General features: G+C 35.6%; 1 protein-coding gene across 2 annotated transcripts in view; it reads left to right on the forward strand.

Annotated features, from left to right (window-relative positions):
* The window catches only part of LOC136039510 (nuclear protein localization protein 4 homolog), a 148,369-nt gene that overhangs the window by 106,913 nt on the left and 15,639 nt on the right, over positions 1-25,817 (forward strand). For both annotated transcript variants that reach the window (XM_065723301.1, XM_065723300.1), the window contains exon 10: positions 20,515-20,666. In XM_065723301.1, coding sequence (XP_065579373.1) covers positions 20,515-20,666 — 152 coding nt within the window. The remainder of the gene's footprint in view (positions 1-20,514; positions 20,667-25,817) is intronic.

The raw sequence follows: 25,817 nt of genomic DNA on the forward strand, positions 1-25,817 counted from the left end.
TATATAAATATAATTAACTTATAAAATTTCATAAGTTAATTATAAAGTTCAAAGTAAGTACATCACCTTCGCAAATTTCAGTGTAATTGTATAAAAGATAACAGCAAAGGAATTTCACATGCAAATCCCGTTGCTATTTGATTTTTGACTGATGTGAAGTTGCGCAACCGTCACATCCTTAAAGGCACGCCAATTATTGTTTTGCTAAATAAGAAAATTGCGTAACCAGTGCGTAATTAATTATTCGATCATTAGAGGCTTCTGAGACATTCTAACTTTCACACACATGTTAGGAAGCTTTCGGAAATAAAGAGATCACTATATTCCTCTATTATATTTGGTATTTGTTAAATATCCCGAAGAAAAAAAGGGTATTTATCTGTCAGCCAGTACACAATCGAAAATTTTGATTTATAAAATCAGGCAATAACCGGTTTATTTTCAATTTGTTTCAATTTTTGGGAGTTTTTCATGGTCTTTAATGTAAGACATTGAATTAAATATTTGTACTTTACCTAATATAAATTAAGCAATAAGGATTATTTTAAAATGTGAGTGAAGCTGAAGCGATAAAGGTGATAAATATAACAACAATAAGCTAGTTAGTCTTTACTAAAAGATATCCTTGTAGGTGAGTCGTTACTGTTTTGTTTTTATAAAATTTTACTCTTTCAAGCAATTTTTTTACCTAGTTCACCGCCAATTAATGGGAGTGTATGTCTTTTGCTACAACAACTAGAAGAGCAAAACTTTCTAGATCTTCTAAACGATATATTTTATAATTAATTTAAAAATTAATTATTATTGCTTAATTAATTAAATTAATTAAATTAATTAAATATTATTGCTGTTTGTATACGGAGACAGTTAGCTTGGGGTCAGTGGAAAAGTACATTGTAGCTAAATTTTTATAAATATTTTGTTGATATTTTGGTTAGGTTACATTTTGGGTGCAGCACCACTATAATTACCCCCCACCCCCCCCCCCTAATGTACAAATTTACATCCCAAGCTATTTACATCCTATCTATCTCCCAAGCGTCTGAGTTGTTTTAACCCCGTACCTGTAGATTCAAATTATCGAGTGTGTACCGACTAATAGATGAGTATAAAAAAAAATGACATTCATCGTTTATACTTTTAGGCTAAACAATTTAAACTTTAGTTTGAAACGCTAATGTACATAGATAGGAATTTCAAGATAAATTCATTCCTGTATTTACCAAACTTTGGAGGCATATGCTTGCAACTGGCAAATTAGCGAAAACAGACAATTGTATCAAAATATGCAAAGATATAGACATTTCAAGAGGAAGGGCTAATCAGACCTAAATGTACCCAAAAACCTGTATCTATGCCACCTTTTTAATTTTGAAAAAAAGAATACAGTTTATTCGTCCTTGGATGATACAGCCCCTACCACTTAAGTTGTTCATTCATTGACGCGTTATAGAACCGTTCTTTTTCGTTAGTTTCCTTCAGTTTAACGTGAGACAAGACAAAGAGAAGTGACAGAATAGATGGAAAATATATAATTTGGGTTACATATTTGCAAATTAGGGGGGAGGGTGGTAGTGGTGGTAAAGTATTTGCGGGTCTGCATTAGGCATGCAGACCCCCTATACTATTAGCCCAAATTTGTTTCTAAAGTATTATATTTGTCTCATACTTGGGTATATTTCATTAGGAATGAGCATCAGAGAAACATATTAGAAGAATATTAGGTAAGGATTACCCTGAAATTAAATTAATGTTAATTAATTAATGAAAATTAATTAATGAATTAATTAATGAAATTAATTTAATTGAAATTAAATTAATGTTTGAAAGCCCTGAGTCAGTTTTTTTTTTTTATACTAACAGAAGAACAACCGTCCTTGTCAATTTTTGTGCCCAAGACTCGTTTAACTAGTTGACAATAAATAAGAAAAGACAGACACAAATAATTCACAAAAGCCACGATGTTACAAGACACTGATTTATTTTTCCGTTTCAATTTCACATGCAACCAATCCAATTTGAACTTCTTCCCTTAATTTAAGAAAATGTCCGGAAATTGTGGCCAACCTTTCCACACAATACTTCTGTCATATCTCAAAGTCATAAGTTCATAATTACCGTATATTTAATAACTAGCTTCCCTCCTTACATTCAAAATATCCTTTTGTAAAAATATCCCCAAATATCCTTTGAGGGGATTTTGTTATTTACCCAACCTTCTTGCTTTAGTGTATTCTACGGAATCAGCAAATTTGACGACGAAATTCTGAAGTAAATATTATTGAAGATTAAATCTTATATCAAAATGAAACTGTTTCGGAATTTCTGATATTTGCGGGAAAAATGCGACGCAGATCCCCTTAGCATAAAATGTTATATATATATATATATATATATATATATATATATATATATATATATATATATATATATATATATATATTCTGCACATGCAAATAATAAAAGAAAAATAATGCATATAATCTTTTGTGGGAGCAGGAGAAAAAGTATTTTTTCTACCTTCCCTCACACAAAGTTAAGTCCACTTTACCCCTCACCTAAAAAATAATCCTGACAGCTCAAACACGATCCCCAAACCCTGAGGCAAAACAGTGTAACTATGCAAAAAAATAATTCTTAGCATTTTACTTTAAACCTATTGAACGTGGAACGAGAAATACTCGCTTGGCTTCAGATACCCGTTGTGTCGCCAAATTGTATCTTAATGTCTTAGCATTTTAATATAAACCTATTGCACATGAAACGAGAAAAGATTGCTTGGCTTCAAGTACCCGTTGTTTAACGCCAAATTGTTTTCTGTGCCGAACATAAGTATTTGACTGAAATTACAAAGAACGCGCAATTATAGCTGCAGACATTTTTGAAGTTTTCTTCTACAACAGGCTCCACGTACCCTCAGGCAGGGGTCTTATTTCCATTTTCTCAAATTTTTGCCGGATTTAACACGTGCTGACTTTCTTGACAAAATTTTATACCAGATTTTCTGCAATTTTTTTGGAAAAACACGCTCAATCCTGGAACACTGCCAGATAATTAATAGGTTAGTAAATTAGGATAAAATCAAGATAAATAAAGGATTGATATTGTGAAATTCCAAACAATTTCGTTTCTAGGTACCAAAATATATAATCATGGTTGCAGCGGCAGCTGCAACCTAGTAAAGAGCGAGCCACAGCCCATAGTAACCAAAATTTAAAAAACGCGTTTAGAGAAAAACTACATAGTGGAAAAAATTTCCATCTGATACTGATTCACGGATGGTAACTTTTATTTGGGTTCGTCTTAAAAGTACAAGTTTATTGCAAAAAGAAATTTATGGTGATTTCGAAAAAAACCTAAAACCCCTTGAAAATGGCGTCAGATCAAAATGAAAATTGCACCATTGGAATCAGCATGGTCGAAAACCTTCAATAGGGACATTATAGTCCCTCTCCTTGAACAACAAGGAAAATCACTTTTATGCATGGGTAGCACTTCTTTTTCCTTTTTTTCATCAGGGCTAGCGAATGACCAGAACATCACAGAGAGATGTTTAATGGCTCATTTGAACAAAAATTAAATTTTATAGTGCCTTTTTTAAGTGACCGGAGAGATAGGAGGGCAACTAGTCCCCCTTCCTAAGACCCCCTCCATCCATGTCGTCCTATAAAAATTTTGGGATTACCATTTTATTTAACATAGTTCAAATGTCCAATAACGATGGTTTTGATGATGATGATATGACCCTCCATAGTCCCTTGGGAAGGACTCTGCGTGGTGTCGGGCGCATCGGTATCGTTAGTATCGGTAGCGAACCACAGCCCATAGTAACCAAAAGTTAAAAAACGCGTTTTGAAAAAAAAGCTGCCTAGTGAAAAAAGATATCCATCTGACACTGACTCAGAAATGGTAACTTTTATTTTGGTTCGTCATAAAAGTAAAAGTTTATTGTGAGAAGAAATTTATGGTGATATTTAAAAAGTCTGAAGCCCCTTGAAAATGGAGTCAGATCAAAATGAAAAGTCTACTATTGGAATCAGCATGATCGAAAATCTTTTTCTGGGAAATTAGTACCCCTCCTTGAACAACAAGGAAAATCACTTTTTTACATCGGTAGCACTGGTCTGTCTCCCGTTTTTATGGCACTTGGTATTTATCAAGTGCCATAGCGATCGCGAATTCTGTCGGTCTGTCAGTCTGTCCCGGTTTTGCTAGTTTGGGCACTTCCACGTAAGCTAGGGCAATGAAATTTGGCAGGCATATCAGGGACCAGAGAAAATTCAATCAGAAATAGTCGTTTCCCCGATTCGACCCTCTGGGGGGAGTGGGGGGACAGTTAATTAGTAGAAATTAGAAAAAATAGATATTTTTAACTTACGAACGGGTGGTCGGATCTTCATGAAATTTGATATTTAGAAGGATATTGTGTCTCAGAGCTCTTATTTCAAATCCCGACCGGATCCGGCGACATTGGGGGGAGTTGGAGGTTAATGCTGAAAAATTAGAAAAAATGAGGTATTTTTAATTTACGAACGGTTGATTGGATCCTAATGGAATTTGATATTTAGAAGGACTTCGTGTCTAAGAGCTATTGTTTTAAATCCTGACCGGATCTGGTGACATTGGGGGGAGTTGGAGAAGAAACTGGAAATCTTAGAAAACGCTTAGAGTGGAGAGATCGTGATGATACTTGGTTGGAAGAATAAGCACAAGTCCTAGATACGTTATTGACATAACTAGACTGGATAGGCTCTCTTTGGGGGAGTTGGGGGGGGGGGTAACTCGGAAAAATTAGAAAAAATGAGGTATTTTTAACTCACGAACAGTTCTAACTCACGTCAGATCTTTGGTCAGAAGGATTTTGCGGTTCAGAGTTCTTATTTTAATTCCCGGCCAGATCCAGTGTCACTGGGGGAGTTGGATGGGGAAATCGGAAATCTTGGAAAACATGAAAATTGAGGTATCTTTATCTTACGAATGGATGATCGGATCTTAATGAAACTTGATACATAGAAAGATCTTATGTCTCAGATGCTCAATTTTCAATCCAAATTGGATCCAGGGATATGGGGGTTTGGGGGGGGGGGTTCAAACATCTTGGAAACTGGAAATCTTGGAAAACGTTTTGAGTGGAGAGATCGGGATGAAACTTGATGGGAAGAGTAAGTTCAAGTTCTAGATAAGTGATTTACATAAGGGGAACGGATCTGCTCTCTTTGGGGGAGTTGGGGGGGTGCTTCAGAAAAATTAGAAAAAATGAGGTATTTTTAACTTACGAACGGATGATCAGATTTTATTGAAATTTGATATTTAGAAGGATCTTGTGCTTTAAAGCTTCAAAGCTGATCGGATCTTAATGAAATTTCATATTTAGAAGGACCTCGCAACTCAAATCTGTCATTTTAAATTCCGACTGGATCCAGTGTCATGGGGGGAGTTAAGGAGGGTGGTGGTGGAAATCTTGGAAAACGCTTAGAGTGGAGGGATCGGGATGAAACCTGGTGGGAAAAATAGGCACAAGTCCTGGATACGTGATTGAAATAATTGGAACGGGTTCGCTCTCTTTGGGGGAGGGTAAATTCTGAAAAATTAGAAAAAAATGAGGTATTATAATTTACGAACGGTTAATTGGATCCAAATAAAATTTAATATTTAGAAGAATCTCGTGTCTCAGAGCTCTTATTTTAAATTCTGACCGGATCTGGTGACATTGGGATGAGTTGGACGAGGAAACTGGGAATGTTAGAAAACGGTTAGAGTGAAGAGATCGTGATGATACTTGGTGGGAAGAATAAGCACAAGTCCTAGATAAGTCATTGACATAACTAGACTGGATTGGCCCTCTTTGAGGGAGTTGGGGGGGGGGCTAATTCGGAAAATTAGAAAAAACGAGGTATTTTTAACTTACGAACGGGTTGTCAGATCTTAATAAAATTTGATATTTAGAAGGATTTTGCGCTTCAGAGCTCTTATTATAATTCCCGACCAGATCCGGTGTCATTGGGGGGAGTTTGAGGGGGAAACCGGAAATCCTGGAAAACGTGAATATTGAGGTATCTTGATCTTACGAATGGGTGATTGGATCTTAATGAAACTTGATATATAGAAAGATCTTATGTCTCAGATGCTCAATTTTCAATCCGAATCGGATCCGGGGATATGGGGATCTGAAGGGGTGGGGAACAAAAATCTTGGAAACCGGAAATCTTGGAAAACGTTTAGAGTGGAGAGATCGGGATGAAACTTGATGGGAAGAGTAAGTACGAGCTCTAGGCACTTGATTTAAATAACAGGACCGGATCTGCTGGAACCCGTACTGGGACCGGTTGGGGGTGGGGTGTTAATTCGGAAAAATTAGAAATGTCGGAAAATCCGAAAATGGAAAAATGTCGTAGATACGTGATTGACGTAACCGGACTGGATTGCTCTATTTGGGGGAGTTAGGGAGGATCCAGTGCTTTGGTGAGTTCGTTGCTTCTGGAAATGCTAGGACAATGAAAATTGATAGGCGTGTCAGGGACCTGCACAAATTGACTTGATAAAGTCGTATTCCCCGATTTGACCATCTGGGGGGCAGAAGGGAGAGGAAAAAATAGAAGAAATGAGGTATTTGTAACTTACGAGTGGGTGATCGGATCTTAATGAATTTTAATATTTAGAAGGACCTCGTGTCTCAGAGCTCTTATTTTAAATCCCGACCAGCATTAAGCCTGATTTTCGTTCGTTTTAAATCAATCTATTGATTGTTAGAATCTTGCTAGAGCTCATGCCATATGAGCTCTTGGCTCTTCCGACCTCGTCACAATTGCCATATGAGCTCTTGGCTCTTCCGACCTCGTCACAAGTGCTACATGAGCTCTTGGCTCTTCCGACCTCGTCACAATTGCCATATGAGCTCTTGGCTCTTCCGACCTCGTCACAAGTGCCATATGAGCTCTTGGCTCTTCCGACCTCGTCACAAGTACCATATGAGCTCTTGGCTCTTCCGACCTCGTCACAAGTGCCATATGAGCTCTTGGCTCTTCCGACCTCGTCACAAGTGCCATATGAGCTCTTGGCTCTTCCGACCTCGTCACAAGTACCATATGAGCTCTTGGCTCTTCCGACCTCGTCACAATTGCCATATGAGCTCTTGGCTCTTCCGACCTCGTCACAAGTGCCATATGAGCTCTTGGCTCTTCCGACCTCGTCACAAGTACCATATGAGCTCTTGGCTCTTCTGACCTCGTCACAAGTACCATATGAGCTCTTGGCTCTTCCGACTTCGTCACAAGTGCCATATGAGCTCTTAGTTCTTGTTTTCTTCTTTTTTTTCAGCAGGCCTCGCGGATCACCATAAAATCGTAGAGAGATGCTTAATGGCTCCTACGTTCTCATATCTACGTGCTTTTTATAAATTCCACCATCTGCAGGTGCCTTATGGTAGTAAAATGGTGGCCCAAAAAGGCTACCAGAATATCAAGGACACATTTTTTTATGGCTCATATAAAAGATATTGCGCATATTTCCGATATTCCTGTAAATTACACCGTTTGCAAGTGCAAAGTGGCAAGAAAACACAATTATTTTTGGTGCCATGTCTCAAGTGAAAAACCTGAGGCTTTTGGGCTAGCAGAACTTATAAGAGTTATGTTGAATAACTCGTTTGAAAGCGATTGCTCATATCAACGATCTTTTTTTTTATAAAATGCGATATTTTTTTTATCAAATGCACTGCTGTTTTTGTGCCAATTCTTAAGGGGAAAAGCACTGAAGTACAACGCAGTTACTATTGTGATAGTTAGGTTCCAGAACCCTTACACTGGAGGTTTATGAGAATCCCTCCTGTACACTCCCCCTCCCAACCCCCTTAGTAAGTTTCATAAATCGTCTGCTCAGTAAAATTAGCAGGATACCACAATATCGTAGATAAATTTTTACTGGTTCAATTATAAGCTATTGCTTATATTTATTAATTTTTTTAAAACAAAGTTTTTTTGATGGAAGTAAAGAGCGAAGTTGAAACTTAAAACGAACAAAAATTATTGCTTCAAAGTCTATCTAATATATATCTATAAAGCTAGTACAAATAAACCAAATAATCGTACTTCTGTATGTTTGTGGGATTAAAGAAAACTAGTGCTTTACTGAAAACACAGAATCCAATTATAAACAACCGTAATGTTGGTTTATTAGTTAAAGGTGTGTACGTAGCCTGACAGCAACAAACTAATCTATAAAGCTTTTCATAGTCATTAACTTTCAGCATACGATTAAAATTATCTTAAAAACCAATCATAAAAATAAATACTTTTTTCATGACCGCCAAGACACTGAACAGCATGCAGAAATATTGGATTGATTTATCAGGTAACGTTTTGGTCTCACCAGCTATAATACCAATAATGAGTTGTAAGTTGTAAGAAATACACCTTAGTATTTTTTAAAAAATGCTTTATTTGTATACTGTAAAAAATGGCCTTAATTGGCTTACTTTTACTGTACCAAACTCCTATTGTTTTGTGTTTTCAGTAAAGTGATAGTATTCTGTAATAAAACAAACACAGGGAAATATGATTATTTTGTTTATTTGTACTAGCTTTTTCGATATTGTTAGATAGACTGTGAAGCAATATTTTTTGTTCGTTTTAAGGTTCAACTTTGCTCTTTACTTCCCTCAAAACTTTGTTTTTTAAATTGATCTTTTTAATTTTTCGTGGGGGGGGCAACACTCTCATATGCGGAATGATTTCTGTTTGTTTTAAGTTTTAATGTTGCTCCTTACTTTCAATTTGAAAAAATATATTTAATTTGTGATCGTTTTTCAGATAATGCCGAGAAATCCATGTTACACAAAACGATGTATACGATTTTTGAAGGTCGGGAACCTCGACAGTTAGGAAAGAGTAACTATTTTTCTAAAGATGATTTTTAAGGTTTTCAAAAACGAAGCAAAATTTTGCTGTCTAACTTATTTTACTAGACTTCTCCCACCTCCTCCTCCCCTTGATAAACACCAAAAAACATTAGACATACATGTGTTGAATAGCAGCAAACAAGATAAAGTTGGAAAGTAGCCTGACAACCAGATAAATATCACAGAAAAAAAAATTATGATAGGTTTATAGTGCTATGTTTTCTTTATGTACATTACAAATAGTTTTATTCTGTCTATTAAATAGTAAAAAAGGAAATAATATGAAAACTAATTATTAAAATAAGTAATCCATCTTTGAAGATACAACTCTGAGTGGTTCCAGAATCATATGCCTACACTTCTCCAATCCCTAAGTGGCAAGGGATTGGGGTCCGGGGACGTAATTTGTTCCAAGAATAGTGTAATGATCATTTCATAATTCACAAACAAATTAACGAAAATAGTGAATGAGCTGAAAAATAATCATAAGGCAGAAAATGCAATAAAAATGCTTAATTAAGAAACTGAAGCCTTGCCATTCTGATTCAAAGTCTAACTCGCTAGTAACTGAACTGCAGTGGCTGATGATCCAATTCAATCTTTTTTTTTCTTGTAAGACCAAGTTGTGTAACTTACAGCCCTTTTCCCAAAGACTTTGGAGAGCTGTATCATCACCAAAAGCATAGTTATTGGACCTTATTCAGCAAACACGTTTTTAATTGCTTATTATAAAACATTGAGTTAATAAAAGCTTCTATTACAGAGAATAAGAACATTAAACTAAATTTGTCGATGCTCCTCAATTGCGAAAAGGAGGAGGGGAGGGGGTACTTCAAGGAATAGTCTTTTGGAGTTTTGAGATTCATTTCTTTGTTCTTCTGTGAATTTCTTCCTCTTAAGAACATTATATGTTTAAAAATCATTTTGCTAGTCCCAACGTCGGCTGACCGTGTTAAAGAGCTCATAAAGAATCCTCCCAACGGACTAGTGAGACTTATTAATGGGATGAGAGGGTGGTATAAAAACAATAGATAATGGTCATACGTTCTTGAATAAAATCCGTTTTTTAAAATCCTATAGGTTTTCCCCAAATCCCTGAGTCAATTGATTCAAGTGCAGAAAAACGACGATTTGGATAGTTTCCCTCGTCTTAAACAGCGCTTTCCAGATGTTGAAATGTATGATTTATTAAAGTGTAAGGGCATGTATCCGTATGAATACTACAACTCCACGTCGAAGCTACGTGAGGAAAAATCGACGCCCATCGAAGCGCTTTATGATTCACTTCACTATCCTCAATGCACCACTGCCGACTATGAGTTTGCTAAAAAAAAAGTTTGGGCAAAAGGAGGGTGTAAAAATAGGGATGATTATTGCAAAATGTACTTGGCAAGGGTTTTTATTGACGTTATTCTCCTTACCTGGGATTTAATTCTAAAATCAGTGACGAAAAAATAGGTCTGATTACCGACGTGGATCTGTAGAATGATCAATGAGAAAAGGGTGTGTTTTCCATGGGGACCGCATTTTGAAAATTGATCTGAGTGAACAATGCACCGGTGAAAATTTGAGTCCAGTTTTTCAGGATATGAATTCCATTTGTCCATCGGCAATATCTCAATACTTTTTCTGTGTTGTAAGTACAAATAGCTTGACAATCCCTGTGCTCCAATTTTCCCCAACGTTGCCACGGTTGAGGAGAATGAACCGCAAGGGTGGTTTTTTTTAAACTGATGGTGAAATAACTTCGGAATTCTTTGACTCGGCAAAGGATTTTGTTTTCCGTGCATAAAAAGACCAGTGTCTAAAACACAAATTTATACTGGGACTTGGTTTGTTCAACATTATTAAACCAAACTCTTGGTTGATTATTGATGATTTAGCCTAGTCCATTGAACAGTGGTCTCAGGGAATGCTATAATTGTTTACTGTTCGCTCACATCATGAACCGGTTTTCGTAACCCTAATTCTACACAATCTCTTTCATCAGAGCAGAATTATGATAACGCTTGCATTGAATTGTACCTACTATATCATTTACAGGGTTGTCTGTGATTCAATTTCTTTAATATATCTAAATAAATAAATTTATTCCGGTGCTCCAAAATTTATATTTTCAGCAAACAGTCAGGCAAACAAATAAACCCTATGGTTATATTCTATCAGATCTCGACCAGAATACACCTGGGATATGTTTGTAGTTACATATATTTTTGACAATGAAATTACCGCATATATTCCAGTGAACAGTATAGGTCATTAAAAGGGTTATTAGTTGCCATCATGATACTAAAAAAACTACATAAAAATATACATTTATTTTCCGTTCTAAGCAGTTCAAAGCCTCATCTTGTGATGGATTTTGTTCTAAAAATCTGCAACGAAGAAATAGGTCTGATTATCAACGTTGATCGGCATCTTTTTGTAGAAAGATCAATGAGGGCTGGGTATTTTTTCCACAGGGATCATGTCTTGACATCATTTGACTAGGCAATGTCGAGTGTAGTTTTCTGGATATTAATTCGCTTTTCCCGTCGGCAATGTCTCCCTCCTTTTTGCTGTGTGGTAATTACAAATGGCTTGACAGTCCTTGGGCCTCAATTTCGCCTAACATTGTCCCCGTTGAGGAGAATGGATCTCAAGGATGGTTTTTCGAAATTGATGGTGAAATACCTTTGGAACTCCTTGACTCGGCAAAGGATTTTGTTTTCCGTACATAAACAGACCAGTGACTAAGGACTCTTTGAGTCCATATAATTTATCTCCGGTAGAGGATGGGGGTATGTACTGGATACCTTCAAAGCAAAACTTATTGCCGACCCTGATCCGAAACAGAATATTGTTTTCATCATGTTCTTTTTTTGATGGATGGTAGCCAATGGTTTCATGGTCACAAAAATTCATAGAGCAATCCAGTTTTATAAAAAGCCATACATGACAAAGTTGATTGGCACTTTTGTCAGTAAACGTTCAGAAGCGAAAACGAAGGTTGAAAAAGAAATCTATAAACTTATTTTAAATTCAGCCTTTGGTAAAATGTGCTAGAGTATACGCAATAGGAGTCGATATGGCGTTGTAATCAATCCGTTGCTCGAGTCATAGCCAATCCCAACTTCACATCATTCACTACCATAAACTCCAATATGGTCCTTTTGTATTGGAAAAAAAGAAAAGTCGTTATAATTAAAATATTGCTGCTGGTACCTCAATTACAGAAATCTCCAAGAAACTCATGTTTTCATTCTTTTACAATGTTTGTAAGCTCCAATGGCCGAGTGAGGGGGAAGTTCAAGTGTATCATGGAAACACTGATTCACTTCTGTTAAAAATTAAAACTGATAATTTATTAAATGATTTGGAAAATGATTAGTTATCGAATGGATTTTGTCAATTGGAATTGGAGTCCATTTATCCAAAGTTAATGAAGCGTCAAGCGCCAAATCAACTATTACTGCTAAAAATTCGAGACGGGGAGCGACTTGAAATCCCATGATGTGCTCGTAGGTTCAAAGGTGTATTGTGTGCAAACACACAATGAGGATATCAAACAAGTCTGCAAGGGCCTGCCTATAAACTCTGTTAAAAGTAATTTCGATATGAGTGTTTGTAGAAAGTACTTAAAGTAGTTTAGTTCTAAGAGTGAAAGTCATTGCGATTCGCTCTTTAAAATTTAAAATTACACAGTTAGAGTAGAAAAAACGCCATGTCTGCCATATCGGACAAAGTCTATGTACGTGAGGGCGGTGTGAAGGTACTACTTTATGGGCACTACCGCATTCCAGATCGAGAAGAATGTATACGATATAGAAAGCATCTTGTTCTGGAACAACTCACTCAAATTCAATAGTAATACTAAGTGAGAGGTGGTGGGAATGTTCCGTGTGTATACAAGGCATAGTTGTTGTTATATTTTCAATTAATTTTTATATATCTTTAAATAAAATTTAAATATGGTTTTTGCTCCCCTTGTGCCTGCGGCAGTCCCAGAAGGAGGAGGGGACCCGGTCTTCGGCTGGCTACCACCAGCGGTCGCCAAGCCTTTCCGAGGGGTGGAGGACCCTTTTCTAAGTGTACTTGTGATTAAAAAGGTTGTATATTTATTCTAAAAGTAAAAACAAGTGTTTATCTTAAACTGTGATATTTCCTGATTAAAAATGTTGTTTATATATTATAAAAAAGAGAAATGTTTCTTAAACTGTGTTTTTTTTTGTTAATTAAAAATATTGTGTATTTATTGTAAAAGTAAAAAAACATAGATTATTCTAAATTGTTTTGGTTTATTCATTTATATTTTTAAATTGTTGTTATTCTTGAACATTGTACTAGGCCTGATAGGGAAATTATTTATTCATTGGGCAACTACAGTTTACTGTTAGTTGTAGTCTAGCTGTTGAAGACGACAATATTTATCAATTTAAAACACCATTCAGATCGTTTCTTTTTGGTCCATCGATTTCGGGGGCAACAATACTTTTAACAAAAATAATTAAAAATCGTAATAAAATGTTTTTGAAAAACCGAAAATATCCAAACTCTTGGTGGATTATTGATGCTGTAGAATCCATTGAACAGTGGTCTTAGGAAATGCTGCAATTGTTTATGGTCCGCTCACATCATGAACCGATTTCCGTAACCCTAGTTCTACATAATCTCTTTCGTCAGAGCAGATGTATCAGACCGTTTGTATTGAATTGTACCTTCTATATCATTTACAGGGTTGTTCGTGATTCAGGTTCTCTAATAAATCTAAATAAACAAATATATCCGGGTGCTCCAAAATTTATACTTTCAGCATACAGTCAGGCAACAATTAAACCCTATGATTAAAATTCTAATAGATCTCAATCAGAATACAGCCGAAGAATTAAGTATTAAGTACGAATTACGAAGAAGATTAAGTACGAAGGTCAATTAGGAAGTCAAGTTCCCCCACAACACTTTCTGAAGTCACCGGACTTCAAAAATCGTTAGCGAGAGAGCGTCTAAAAAATGATCCAAGTTGCACTCTACATCGAAATCATAAGCTTCGTCGTAATCATTATCGAAAAAATTAAGCCTTTTTCCCACTGCATATAATGCAAGTAGATCCTTTAAATACAGATGATATTAAAAAAAAGTCATAATACACCCTACAAATATACTCTACTTGCAATCTATGTTCTTAGTCACTGCATATGCTATTCCATTGCGGATAAAGAGAGGTGTTGAAGTTGCTGAAGTTGCTACAGGAAGTATTCTTGAAACATATTATTTTCGAAAAAGTTCAGACGGATCGAGGTAGTGAATTTGTTAGTCCACATGTAGAGAAGGTATTGTTGGAATATAATTCCATGCTCTATCATAGTCATAGTCCTATAAAACCTGCATTGGTCGAACGATTGATAAGAACTATTCGACTTTTAATTTCAAGGTATTGCGCATTAGAAAATACTACTGGTTTTATTCAAGATTTAGATGGAATCATGCAAATCTATAATCAACCTCCCGATCGATCTCTGTCCAACGTCAGTCCTCAGGAATTTCATCAAAGAGATCATACAACACTTTACACAGCTCTTAAACAATATTCCAATGAAAAGGTTGTGAAGAAAAAATTAAAATAGGGTAATATTTTTGAATTGGGGAATTGCTTATGGTCCACTGAACTTTTTAAAGGGTCAAAGCATATCGTCTATGAGAAACCAAAGATGAAGAGATTCTTGGTGGTTTTTATGGTTATGAACCTCCAAAAGTTAAAAATAACAGTGAAATCTATCAAATTGAAAAGATATTAAAGTCGTACACACAAGAGCAAGAGACAGTTGCTTTTTCGCTGGCTATTATTTTTTCGTTGGCTATTATATAACTCTGATTTTGATTCTTCGGTACCAGTTGAAGACAGAAGCAATTCCCAATGATTTCTATATGACATTCATGTTCAATGTCTTTAATCCACTCTACAATGATTTGAATAAACACAAGGGATTTTTGGACAAAACTCTCTCCCACCATCAAATTCGATGACGAGCATAAATTATATTCTCAAAAATACATATGATATCATGAGAAAGGATCGTACATATGACTTAAAAGTTCGACCCCATGATTGGTCACTTGTTAGCGAGCATTGGATAGAGACAATGAAGTCGAGTGAATATCCCTTTGTCGCATTACCATACAAAGAATTTGGTAGTATGGACGATTTGTATTGTGCTATATAGAAGAATCTCTGCTCGTAAAAATGGTGTCTTTCAATTTAACTGTTCAATAGAACGGGGCAATATCTACACTAGTTCAACCATTTACAGGGAGAAGCTTATTCTCAACGATAATCTGATATATGTTCTTGGTTTGAAATAGAATATAATCAATAGTAGAAGTGCTGGAAGCACTAATGGTATGGATCGTTTCATTTTCGCTGACTATCCACCTAGTTTTTCCTCGGACAATTGTATATTTGCGCTTCATTCGTTGAAACATCGAGAGTTGGCAATAGCAATATCCCTGTCCTACGTGTTCTTGAACAAAAAACCAGTCAAGATCACATTCACCATAACAATGTAAACCATCTTCTTTATATCCCTGTAAACACTTCCTATTTGTAATTCTGCCAGTTTACAGTAAGAACTGAATTAGGTGATTCTTCAACAATAACAAACGTTTTGGCAATGACTACATGTCATTATCGTCCCCTTCAATAGCAAGATGTTTAATAGAAAAATGATATTCGCTTGTCCTGATGTTCATTGCTATCGTCCAAGATAAAGGGTTAATGGAATGGACTATTACGAAGGTCGTTCATAGTGTCGGGCTATGTTCTTGGCAGTTGGTTTACTAAGCTCTTTCGCTTTGCACTACCCTTGGCACTACCGCGGATTTCGCACCCTCTACACTACACTATTGGGGCTCTAGCAAGGATTTTAAAAAACTGTTCTGGAATATTCCCTGTCCGGTGCATGATCCATTGGCAATTGATTAATTTCTCGACAAAGTGGAAAAGATTTAAAAGATCGAGAAACACTGTATCACTCATCAGTCTCTACTCAGGTCAGCAACAAAAGACATCACTCTTGTCAAAGAAGAAGAAGAAAACCAAAGAAGGAAATGGTTTGATCAAAAAAGATATTCTTTTCCTAAACTGAAATGGCATATCTACCTCACAAAAATTCCCATCCTTCAATCACTTCATTTTAAAAATCTATTTAATGCAGAAAATGTTGATGTGAGTGTAAAACATGGTTACAATGAACAATTCTACCCACAACAGCCACTATCTGAAAACATCCACTTTCAAATTTATTTTAACGAAGATTATTTCGTGCATATGACATCCACATGCATAGATATACCTGTGATAGCCAAGAAATCTGACAATGGAATGGCAAGTCTTACTGATGGAATATCCTTTGAAAATTGTGCATAGCATAAGTTACTTTGACAAATCAGTGTCACCACAAATGGAACATAGGTGAGAACTAGCAACAATCTCTCAAATTATTACTCAATACGAGCTGCATATAGTTCATGTTGATGGCACCAAAGTCCTATGAGGAATTGAGGAGTTCAGTCTATTGATATTAATATAAGATGGACATTGACACTACAGATGCACTTAAAGAGGTGACAACTAGTGAATTACTTTTAGTTCGGAAAACAGATCACGAGACATTTAACGTACCCCAATGGCTACGACTGAATATTAAAATGGACATACAGTTAACGTTTGCTCCATCCAATTTCATATTACGGAAGGAACTTCTTACATCAAACGATGTATGAGGCTATGACTTCTATCGCCCTGGCCGTCGAAAAACTGAAAGCTTAGTGGAAATAATATCAAATCACTTGTTCCTCATACAATCATCAATCAGCAACATATTGCCACGGGTTCACGCATCTTCACCGACTCTTCAGTTATCAACGGTGAAATTTCTTCAAAACTGGCATTGGCATTTGTAAAAGTACTAGTGCTATACGATCTTGGACAAGTTGCCCACAAAAATTTGAAATGTTTAGACTTTCATCTCTTGTATATGAAGTGAATGGAATCCCATCTCTACAGTTTAACCTGTGATAAATCCTATAGGACACTGCATGAGTTGACAATACAATCCTTAGATCGAGATTCACCACAATTTGGAAATGGTATGACTGATACAATGTTTACAAAAACTAATGGTATCATTGTATATGAATTGTCTGGCACTTAAGATATGAGTATTATACGATTGAGGAGTTTAAGTTTATAGTGCTCCTTTGTCGATCCATTAGTCGAGGACATTGCATTAATCTCATTAAATCAATTTGAAGCTTACTGGGAAATCCCTTCCGAAAGCAGTGTTTTACTAGACGACGCCCCCTAAATACAAATCAAATAATCATCGTATTTAATATGGATCCATACATGTCCAAATACAAATCCTATTGTTTACCATTGGATTTTGTTGAAAAATTCAAAGTGTTAACAATACCATTATCACTGTTAAAATTATCACTGTTAATTTGTAAAAGTACTAGTGCTATAGGATCTTGGACAAGTTGCTCACACAAATTTGAAATGTTTAGACTTTCATCTCTTGTATATGAAGTGAATGGAATCCCATCTCTACAGTTTATCCTGTGATAAATCCTATAGGACACTGTATGAGTTGAGAATACAATCCTTAGATCGAGATTCACAACTGTTTGAAAATGGTATGACTGATACAATGTTTACAAAAACTGATGGTATCATTGTATTGGAATTGTCTGGCACTCAAGATATGAGTATTGTACGATTGAGGAGTTTAAGTTTATAGTGCTCCTTTGTCGATCCATTAGTCGAGGACATTGCATTAATCTCATTAAATCAATTTGAAGCTTACTGGGAAATCACTCCCGAAGGTAGTGTTTACTAGACCACGCCCCATAAATACATATCAAATAATCAGCGCATCTAATATGGATCTATACATGTCCAAATACAAATCCTATTGTTTACCATCGGATTTCCTTGAAAAATTCAAAGTGTTAACAATACCATTATCACTGTTAATAAAAGTCCATCGACCGTGAAGACAGGTTATTTGCTATGCATCTTTATAACAGCAAAGAATTTAGAATTTTTATCCTCTTGACCTGCCATATGCATTCTACACTCTGTTCATCAACAACTTTATTGAAAGCAGTGGGAAAACCTTTATTCAAAACCAGAAGAGGTTAAATGATTTTTACGACTAAAAACTGTGGTTTTATGCTCTACTATAATTCGTTTTCCGATGTCGCGGCTATACTTACAATGAATTTGTCAACATTTACGTAGATAACCGTCGAATGAATGACTTCCCAATGGAAAATATACTTTCATACCTGTATAATGTCGACTTCATTGCCCTGTGAATAAAATCTACTAAAAATATTTGTAAGTTTGTTTATTAATAAAAAAGTGTATATATACAAAACAATGACTTTTTTCTCCTCTTTAGATTTCTTCTTCTATTTATAAGTAGCTGTCGAGAACAATTAGTGGCGGTAGATCATCTGAATTCACTGTATATTGATCTTGATGTCCAAAGTCAGGGTCACATTTTCTACAGTACAATGTAACTTCATTCTTATTGTATCTCTTTGTGAAGTCAATGCTACTGTTTTCATTCATATCGTAAAATTCATGTGTTTCAATTTGCTTGTTTGAAGCTCTATCACATACAGTGTTTTCAAACGGAAGGTCATTTTCTATAACACCCAAATAAAAATCAGTATGTTTATAATCATAGTTCATTGTCTTCACAACGATGACGTAGAAACCAAATTCGCTTGTTAATTCCAACAGTAGAAGCGTAGATCCGATTCTTCCTTCTAAAAAAATTAAAACTACTACAATGCCAGTCTCTTAGAAATAACCTAAAATCTCGTTTAGGGTTCTATCCAATCATGCCGCGATAGGTATTCTCCCACTGATCATATTTATGATCATGACAGTTGATTATGACACGGTGATCATGACAGTTGAAGCGTAGGAATCCTCTAGTGTGAGAGTCACAAACCTCCTCAAGACAGGATTTTACAGTCTTCAATTTGTACTGCATAACCTCTCTGCCGTTTACACGAATTGCATAATCTACACTTTTCATCAGACTCGTCGAATATTGTACAATTCTCACATGATGACCAGCTGTCCAGTGTATACATGCATAGTGGACATGTATAGAGCATTTTTTTCCAGTGTCGACTCTCTCACCGCTAAAATGAATCTGACTTACGATTGATAAAGAGAGTGTTGTTTTCTAGAGAGAGAGGAGTAATCGAGTGATCTTAACACTTTTACAGCTAACTACAGACTAACCAATATTTTTTCAACTTCCAGAGTATCCCTATAGGTTACCTAAAACGCAACTTGCAAAAAATATCTACCAAGGAAAACATTTTCAATTTAGAAACATTTTTATTACATAATTACAACAACCTACCACTCATTTTTCACTTACTGATTCAACTTATTGTCCTCAATATATTTCACTGCATTTAAAGCAGCTTGTTGTTTATGTATATGTATTATATAAAGTTTTGCTTCAAAACATAATTACTCCTCTTATTTCAATTTGCTCGGTGATATCACATATCTTGCATGCATATCATCCCATTCATGGCTTATTCGAGATTCTTTTGTAGTTTCTACTGCTATATTTGGTATTCTTTTCTTTATGTAATTGCTGCTGTTGCCAGCTCCACTATCAACTTCAAATAGCGTAAACATACCACCCATTTTTGCTCATATGTATTGTCAAATAAAAACCTGATGATAAAGACAAAATTCAAACTGATCACTCTCTGAATTCTACTTTCTTACTAATATGAATTACGTTGAAAATGCAGCCTTATGTTGGATCTGATTGCTACGATTGGTTGCTAAGGCCTCATGGCTATATGCAAATGATAATGTCGTGGAAGTATGCATAAGAGACGTATCCTCGATATTATGGTTTTGTAAGTAGGTTTAGTGAACCAAATATAAACAATCTTTAGAGCCCAAATAAGGTGTCCTGTCCGTAGTATAGGTAACTATAGTACCCACATAAGGTGTCCTATCTGCAGTATAGGGAAGATTTAGAGCCCAATTTAGGTGTCCTGTCTGTAGTATAGGTAACTATAGTACCCAAATAAGGTGTCCTATCTGCATTATAGGGAAGATTTAGAGCCAAAATAAGATGTCCTGTCTGTAGTATAGGTAACTATAGTACCCAAATAAGGTGTCCTATCTGCAGTATAGGGAAGATTTAGAGCCCAAATTAGGTGTCCTGTCTGTAGTATAGGCAATTAAAGAACCCAAATAAGATGTCCTGTCTGTAGCTGGAACCCTAACACTCTAATGTTGGGGAAGGGAGAGGGTAAAATATATAATTTCAATTCTATTTTCATACATTTTTAAAAACAAAATACTAAAAAATGTTATTTTCAATAAAAGTACCAAAGTAAGTATTTTTTGAAACCCTGGGGGGGGGCAAGAGAATCTTGGGTAATGGTGATGAATTATCCCCTAATTGACGCCATTGTCGAGCTAATGTTTATTGAGATATTATTTATTACTTAAATATTTATTAGTTTTCATACCATTACATAAATATTGTTGTAATTACTTTTATTTATACCATACATTTCAGGAAAAAGATGAATATGGGAACGAAATATCAAAAATTGCTCGACCTTTCCCCGTTGAATATCTTTTGGTGGATGTTCCTGTGGCCACTCCCTTAGAGCCTGTCTACACTTTTCATGTTTTACAACAAGGATCCTCGTTCCCTGTTGAAAATAGGTAAGTATCAACTAAGAGCGTATCCAGGAGGAATTGGGAGTTTGAGCCCCCTCCCCCCGAAATGTTTGTACGAGTCGTAAAAATGTAAAAGAAAATGAATATAAACAAATTTGTGCTGTTTTAAAGTTATCTTTTATGCCCTCCCCCCCCCGAAAAAGATACTGATTATGTTTTTGATATCAACCATATATGAGTAATTTATAGTTTATGTCGTAAATCTATAGTATCTGATTACTCAATAAGTTTCTTATTGGATTTTGAATGCTCCAGTTCTTTTCTTTAAATTAAAAAAATATGCAGTTTTACGTGGAAAGATATTGGAACTTAAAATTAGCACAAATTTAGATGTCCCTCATGGACTAGATTATCCGCCACTTCTTTGACAAAGACCACAGAAAAGGGTATAAAATACCATATACCTTTTCTCTATGAGTCAGAAACATGATAAACACCGTATTTGAAGTATATACTCAGCGTATTTTGGTTTAAGCTCGTGATTTCCAACGTGAGGCACGCACGCCACTTGCGAATCCTGTCAAAATTTTACTTTTGACTGCTTTGACAGTGAATTAAATGGCTGAAACCGGGGTTTTAACTGAAACGATTGTTGTTTAAATCAAATAAAAGTAAATGATCCCTATGGGATTGGCCCATCCAGGAATGATTTCGGCAGGGGGCAATGTTAAAAATACAATTTTGAAGATGGACAACAATAAAAACAAGTCTTTATTTGATAAGCTGACTGAGAAGTGCCCTTAAATCCACAAAAATTTTAGATTTTGAGAGGGCTTGGTATCGTAGTCCCTCCCTCCTACGCGTACGTCCCCGACTGTTGGTGAGTCCTAGGATGAGTTAGGGTTTGACAGTGAGCCATAGGATTATTTGTACTTGTGTATTAGTCAGTAAACACTCGAGAGATTCGGATCTGCTAGATCAGACAATAACGTGTTTAAAGGTGTCTGTATACGGAGACAATGAGCTTAGGCTCAGTTGAAATATACGTTGTAGGTATATTTTTATTAAATGTTTAATATATAAAGAGGATATTTTGGTTGGGTTATGTTATGTTAGGTTGGGTCAGGTATTTAATATAGTGCGTCATGTGCGGTCTCTCTACCAATTTTTTTGTGGTTTCCATATTGTTTTACTAAAGTATTGTATTCAAGTGCGTAGGCAGTATCTTGTCTAGGTGAAGCTATATCGGCAGTTAACAAAACCTCACATCGTTTGTAAGTTCCATCTTACTTTAAGAGATCTTACCTTTATTTATCAATAATCGCGAAAAACATGAATTAGCTTCAGCATTAATCTTCTTGAATTACTGTACTCTCATTATCTTCTTGCGATGCTATAATATAATAAACCCACTATCCTACTTCCAATTTCTAGAAAACAAACACCATAAAGTGACTGGACACAAATCACATTACGTAGATAACAGCTTCTTATTCGAAGAATTCAATTCAAAAGTTAAAATTTGGGTGGTACTAAATATTAAAATTGATGTATCTATATATCGGACCAAAAATCAGTATTGAATATCGAAACATAAATATCAATATCGGAAACGATATTTGGCCGTTTATTCCCACCTTTAACAACCATCCAACAGAAAAATCCAGTTGAACAAGTTTAACCATCCAACAGATGTTCACCCAGTGACCATCTAACAGAAAAATTCCAACATACGAAAATTTATCATTAATATATTTTGCAAATTTCAAGTTCTAGAGCGGGCAGCTGCCCCCCCCCCCCCCTTCCCCACACCCATGCAGTTTATCATTATATAATTGAATAGGTAGGTTCAAATGTCATCAGCATCAGGATACGTTAAATCAAGTTTGACTCGAAACTTCTATAAAGAGAAGGTAAAATAGGAAGTAAATCCTTTCCTGATACCTATCAAGTTTTATAAACATATGTTACTAAATATCATAAAACGGGTTTCTATATTCATGGAAATCACTGAGGTAGGATTTCTTTCCTGCGTTTATCGAGAGATTCCACGTACAAAAAAGTGATTAAATGAAAGAGAATGGAATTCCAAATACCATCTGTCCGCAACTATTGAATCAACGCTTTGAGTGATTAAATAAAAAAAAAACTAATTTTTTTTAGCTGAAAGTAAGGAGCGACATTAAAACTTAAAACGGACAGAAATTACATATTTAATTTCTGAACGTTTTTGAATTAATGCATGTTTGGTTTTGGCTCTCCGCACATAAATTATTAAAATGAAATTTGTATATAAATTCTTTTTTGGCTAAATGGCTTTCTCTTAGTTTTGATCAGACGATTTTGAGAAATAAGGGGTGGAGAAGGAGGCCTAGTTGGCCTCCAATTTTTCAGTTACTTAAAAAGGCAACTAGAACTTTTAATTTTTAACGAACGTTTCATACGTAACTTAAGAATTAACTTACGTAACAAACTTTCATAACCTTATATTTTTATTATGTATACGAGGGGGTTTGTACCCTCGTTAATACCTCGCTCTTTCCACTAAATCGTAAGTTTTGTCCCATTTCTTTAAGAATGACCCCTGAATCAGAAAGGCCGTAGAATAAATAGTTGAAATTACTAAAAATACTTTAGCATAAAGAGCAAGGTATTTATCTCCTCCTAAATACCTCGCTCTTTATGCTAAAGTATTATTAGAACCCCTCATATTCGTAATAATATCTGTTCGTTTTAAGTTTCAATGCTACTCCTTCCTTTCATTTGAAAAAAGTTTTCATGTTTATTTTTCATTGTTTTCTTCTAGTAATGCTAGAAAATCCTGCGCCCTTTTCATTGAATTTTTCTTCCCCCATGACAGATTCCTCCAAGGAAAGATCCTCCAACATGGCTCCCTCTCCTCAGCCCCATCCCCAAACAAGATAAAATCCCTCTGAAAACGTCTGTACACTTCCCAATAACATTACTATATGTAAGCACTGGTCAAAGTTTGTAACTTGCAGCCCCTCCCCAGGGATTGTGGGGGAGTAAGTCATCCCCAAAGACATAGTTATTATGGTTTTCGACTATGCTGAACAAAATGGCTATCTCAAAATTTTGATCCGTTGACTTTGGGAAAAAAATGAGCTTGGGAGGGGGCCTAGATGCCCTCCAATTTTTTCGGTCACTTAAAAAGGGCACTAGAACTTTTCATTTCCGTTAGAATGAGCCCTCTTGCGACATTCTAGGACCACTTGGTCGATACGATGTGCCCTGGGAAAAAGAAAAAAACAAATAAACACGCACCCGCGATTTGTCTTCTGGCAAAAAATACAAAATTCCACATTTTTGTAGATAGGAGCTTGAAACTTCTACAGTTTTACTTTCTTAAATAAGGCAAATTTTCTCAGGCTCTTAACTTTTGATGGGTAAGACTAAACTTGATGAAACTTATATAATTAAAATCAGCATTAAAATGCGATTCTTTTGATGTAGCTATTGATATCAAAATTCAATTTTTTAGAGTTTTGGTTCCTATTGAGCCGGGTCGCTCCTTACTACAGTTCGTTACCACGAACTGTTTGATATCAATTGTGTTTTTAAGTGTGTAGTTGTAATAAAGGCGTTACCTTAGTGAACATGTAGGCCCCATAAGAAACGGGAGAGTATGCTGTATATTAATTTATTGCGCGCTATTGGCTGCTTTTTTTTGTAGCCATTTTGGCAGTGACCTATAACCAGGAGGTCGCCGACTTTCAGAAATAACATAAATCAGGTGGCGAAAGTGTGTCAAGTGTGGTGGAACTGTGCCGCACGTGGAGGAACCGCATGGAATACATGGCACTCTGAGATATACGCTAGGTGACCCCTGGAGGAAAATAATTTAGCTATAAAAATTCCATAATACTCATTTTTCGAATTAGAGAGTCGGCGGTCCAGTTTTGGAGTTGGGGATCCTGTAGTCACTTCTTTAGAATCGTGGAGCAAAATAATGAGACTCGTGCTTTTCTCAAATGAGAATGTTGGACGGAATATGGCACCCAGGGCATAATCTAGAATTTTCTTTGTGAATGAGGGCTTAAAAAACTTTTAAAAAGCATCAAAAATTTGTTTACATTCATTTTTGTTACGTTTTCTGAATCGAAATAGTTTATCATAAAGCTTCATCCTACGATCGTTTACCATCTTGAATAGTCTTATTGAAAGTATTTTGAAAATTCTTCTAAATTGAGCTCCACTTTTTTTGTAAAGTAAAAAAAGGAAAACATAATGGCAAAATTAGTGGCATATCCTCGTTCTATTGCTGGCAGAGTCACTATAAAAAGAAACTGCACCAGTTGTATCCATTTGTTAACAGTTATCTCATCATCACAATAGTAGTATCACAAACCATCGTTAAATAGCAAAGTCCGAAGTGATATTCAACCAGAAATACCTTTTGCTGAGAAGGGGGCAAGGGGTATGCTGCCGTCCTTGATATCTAAGAGCTGTGTAATGTGAAGTTTGTCTCTCATACTACTTTACTGTAAATTGTTTCTCTATTTCTCTGTGCTCTCTTCTTGAGAGTCTTATGGTAGCGTTGGCCTACAATCCGGGGTTCGACCGGTAGAGGATGTCAAGTGTCTCTAACTTTCATAAAGTTTGTGTGTCAAGTATAAAAATGTTTATTTACACATATAATACATTAAGTGTACACACAACGAGGACAGAAACAGAATAAGAACTCAATAAACTAATCTAAAACGTTGGCTTATATACACTGAAACAAGAAAACAAACATTGAAGCATGTGACAGGAACTGACCTATTTTAATCTGTCAGTTCCTGCAAATATTCGGAATTTATAATATTAATAATAATAATATTATTAATAATATTAATAATAATATTAATGTAATCATTTAGGAAGTGGGAATTTCACAGAATTATGTATCTAACCTACTTTCACTACTCTCAAAGTTTACAGTAAATTTGACCTTGCATATTACAGACATTGAGCTGATAGACAGCATTTCTGAATAGGGTGCTTATACTTTACTGAGAAACGACTAGAACTAATTAAGGCGAGTTGCTGATGGTAGGTAGGTTCGTTAAAATTCTCATCGCAGAAACTCAGGGTTTTCTGTGTGTACTTTTGAGGTTTATGAGTGTAGTCAGAGAGCGAGTTGATCTTATTCCCTAATAGAAATGCCCGACCTGAATTTGGAGGGATTTAAGA

Source organism: Artemia franciscana, chromosome 19, assembly GCF_032884065.1.
Source record: "Artemia franciscana chromosome 19, ASM3288406v1, whole genome shotgun sequence".
NCBI lineage: Eukaryota > Metazoa > Arthropoda > Branchiopoda > Anostraca > Artemiidae > Artemia > Artemia franciscana.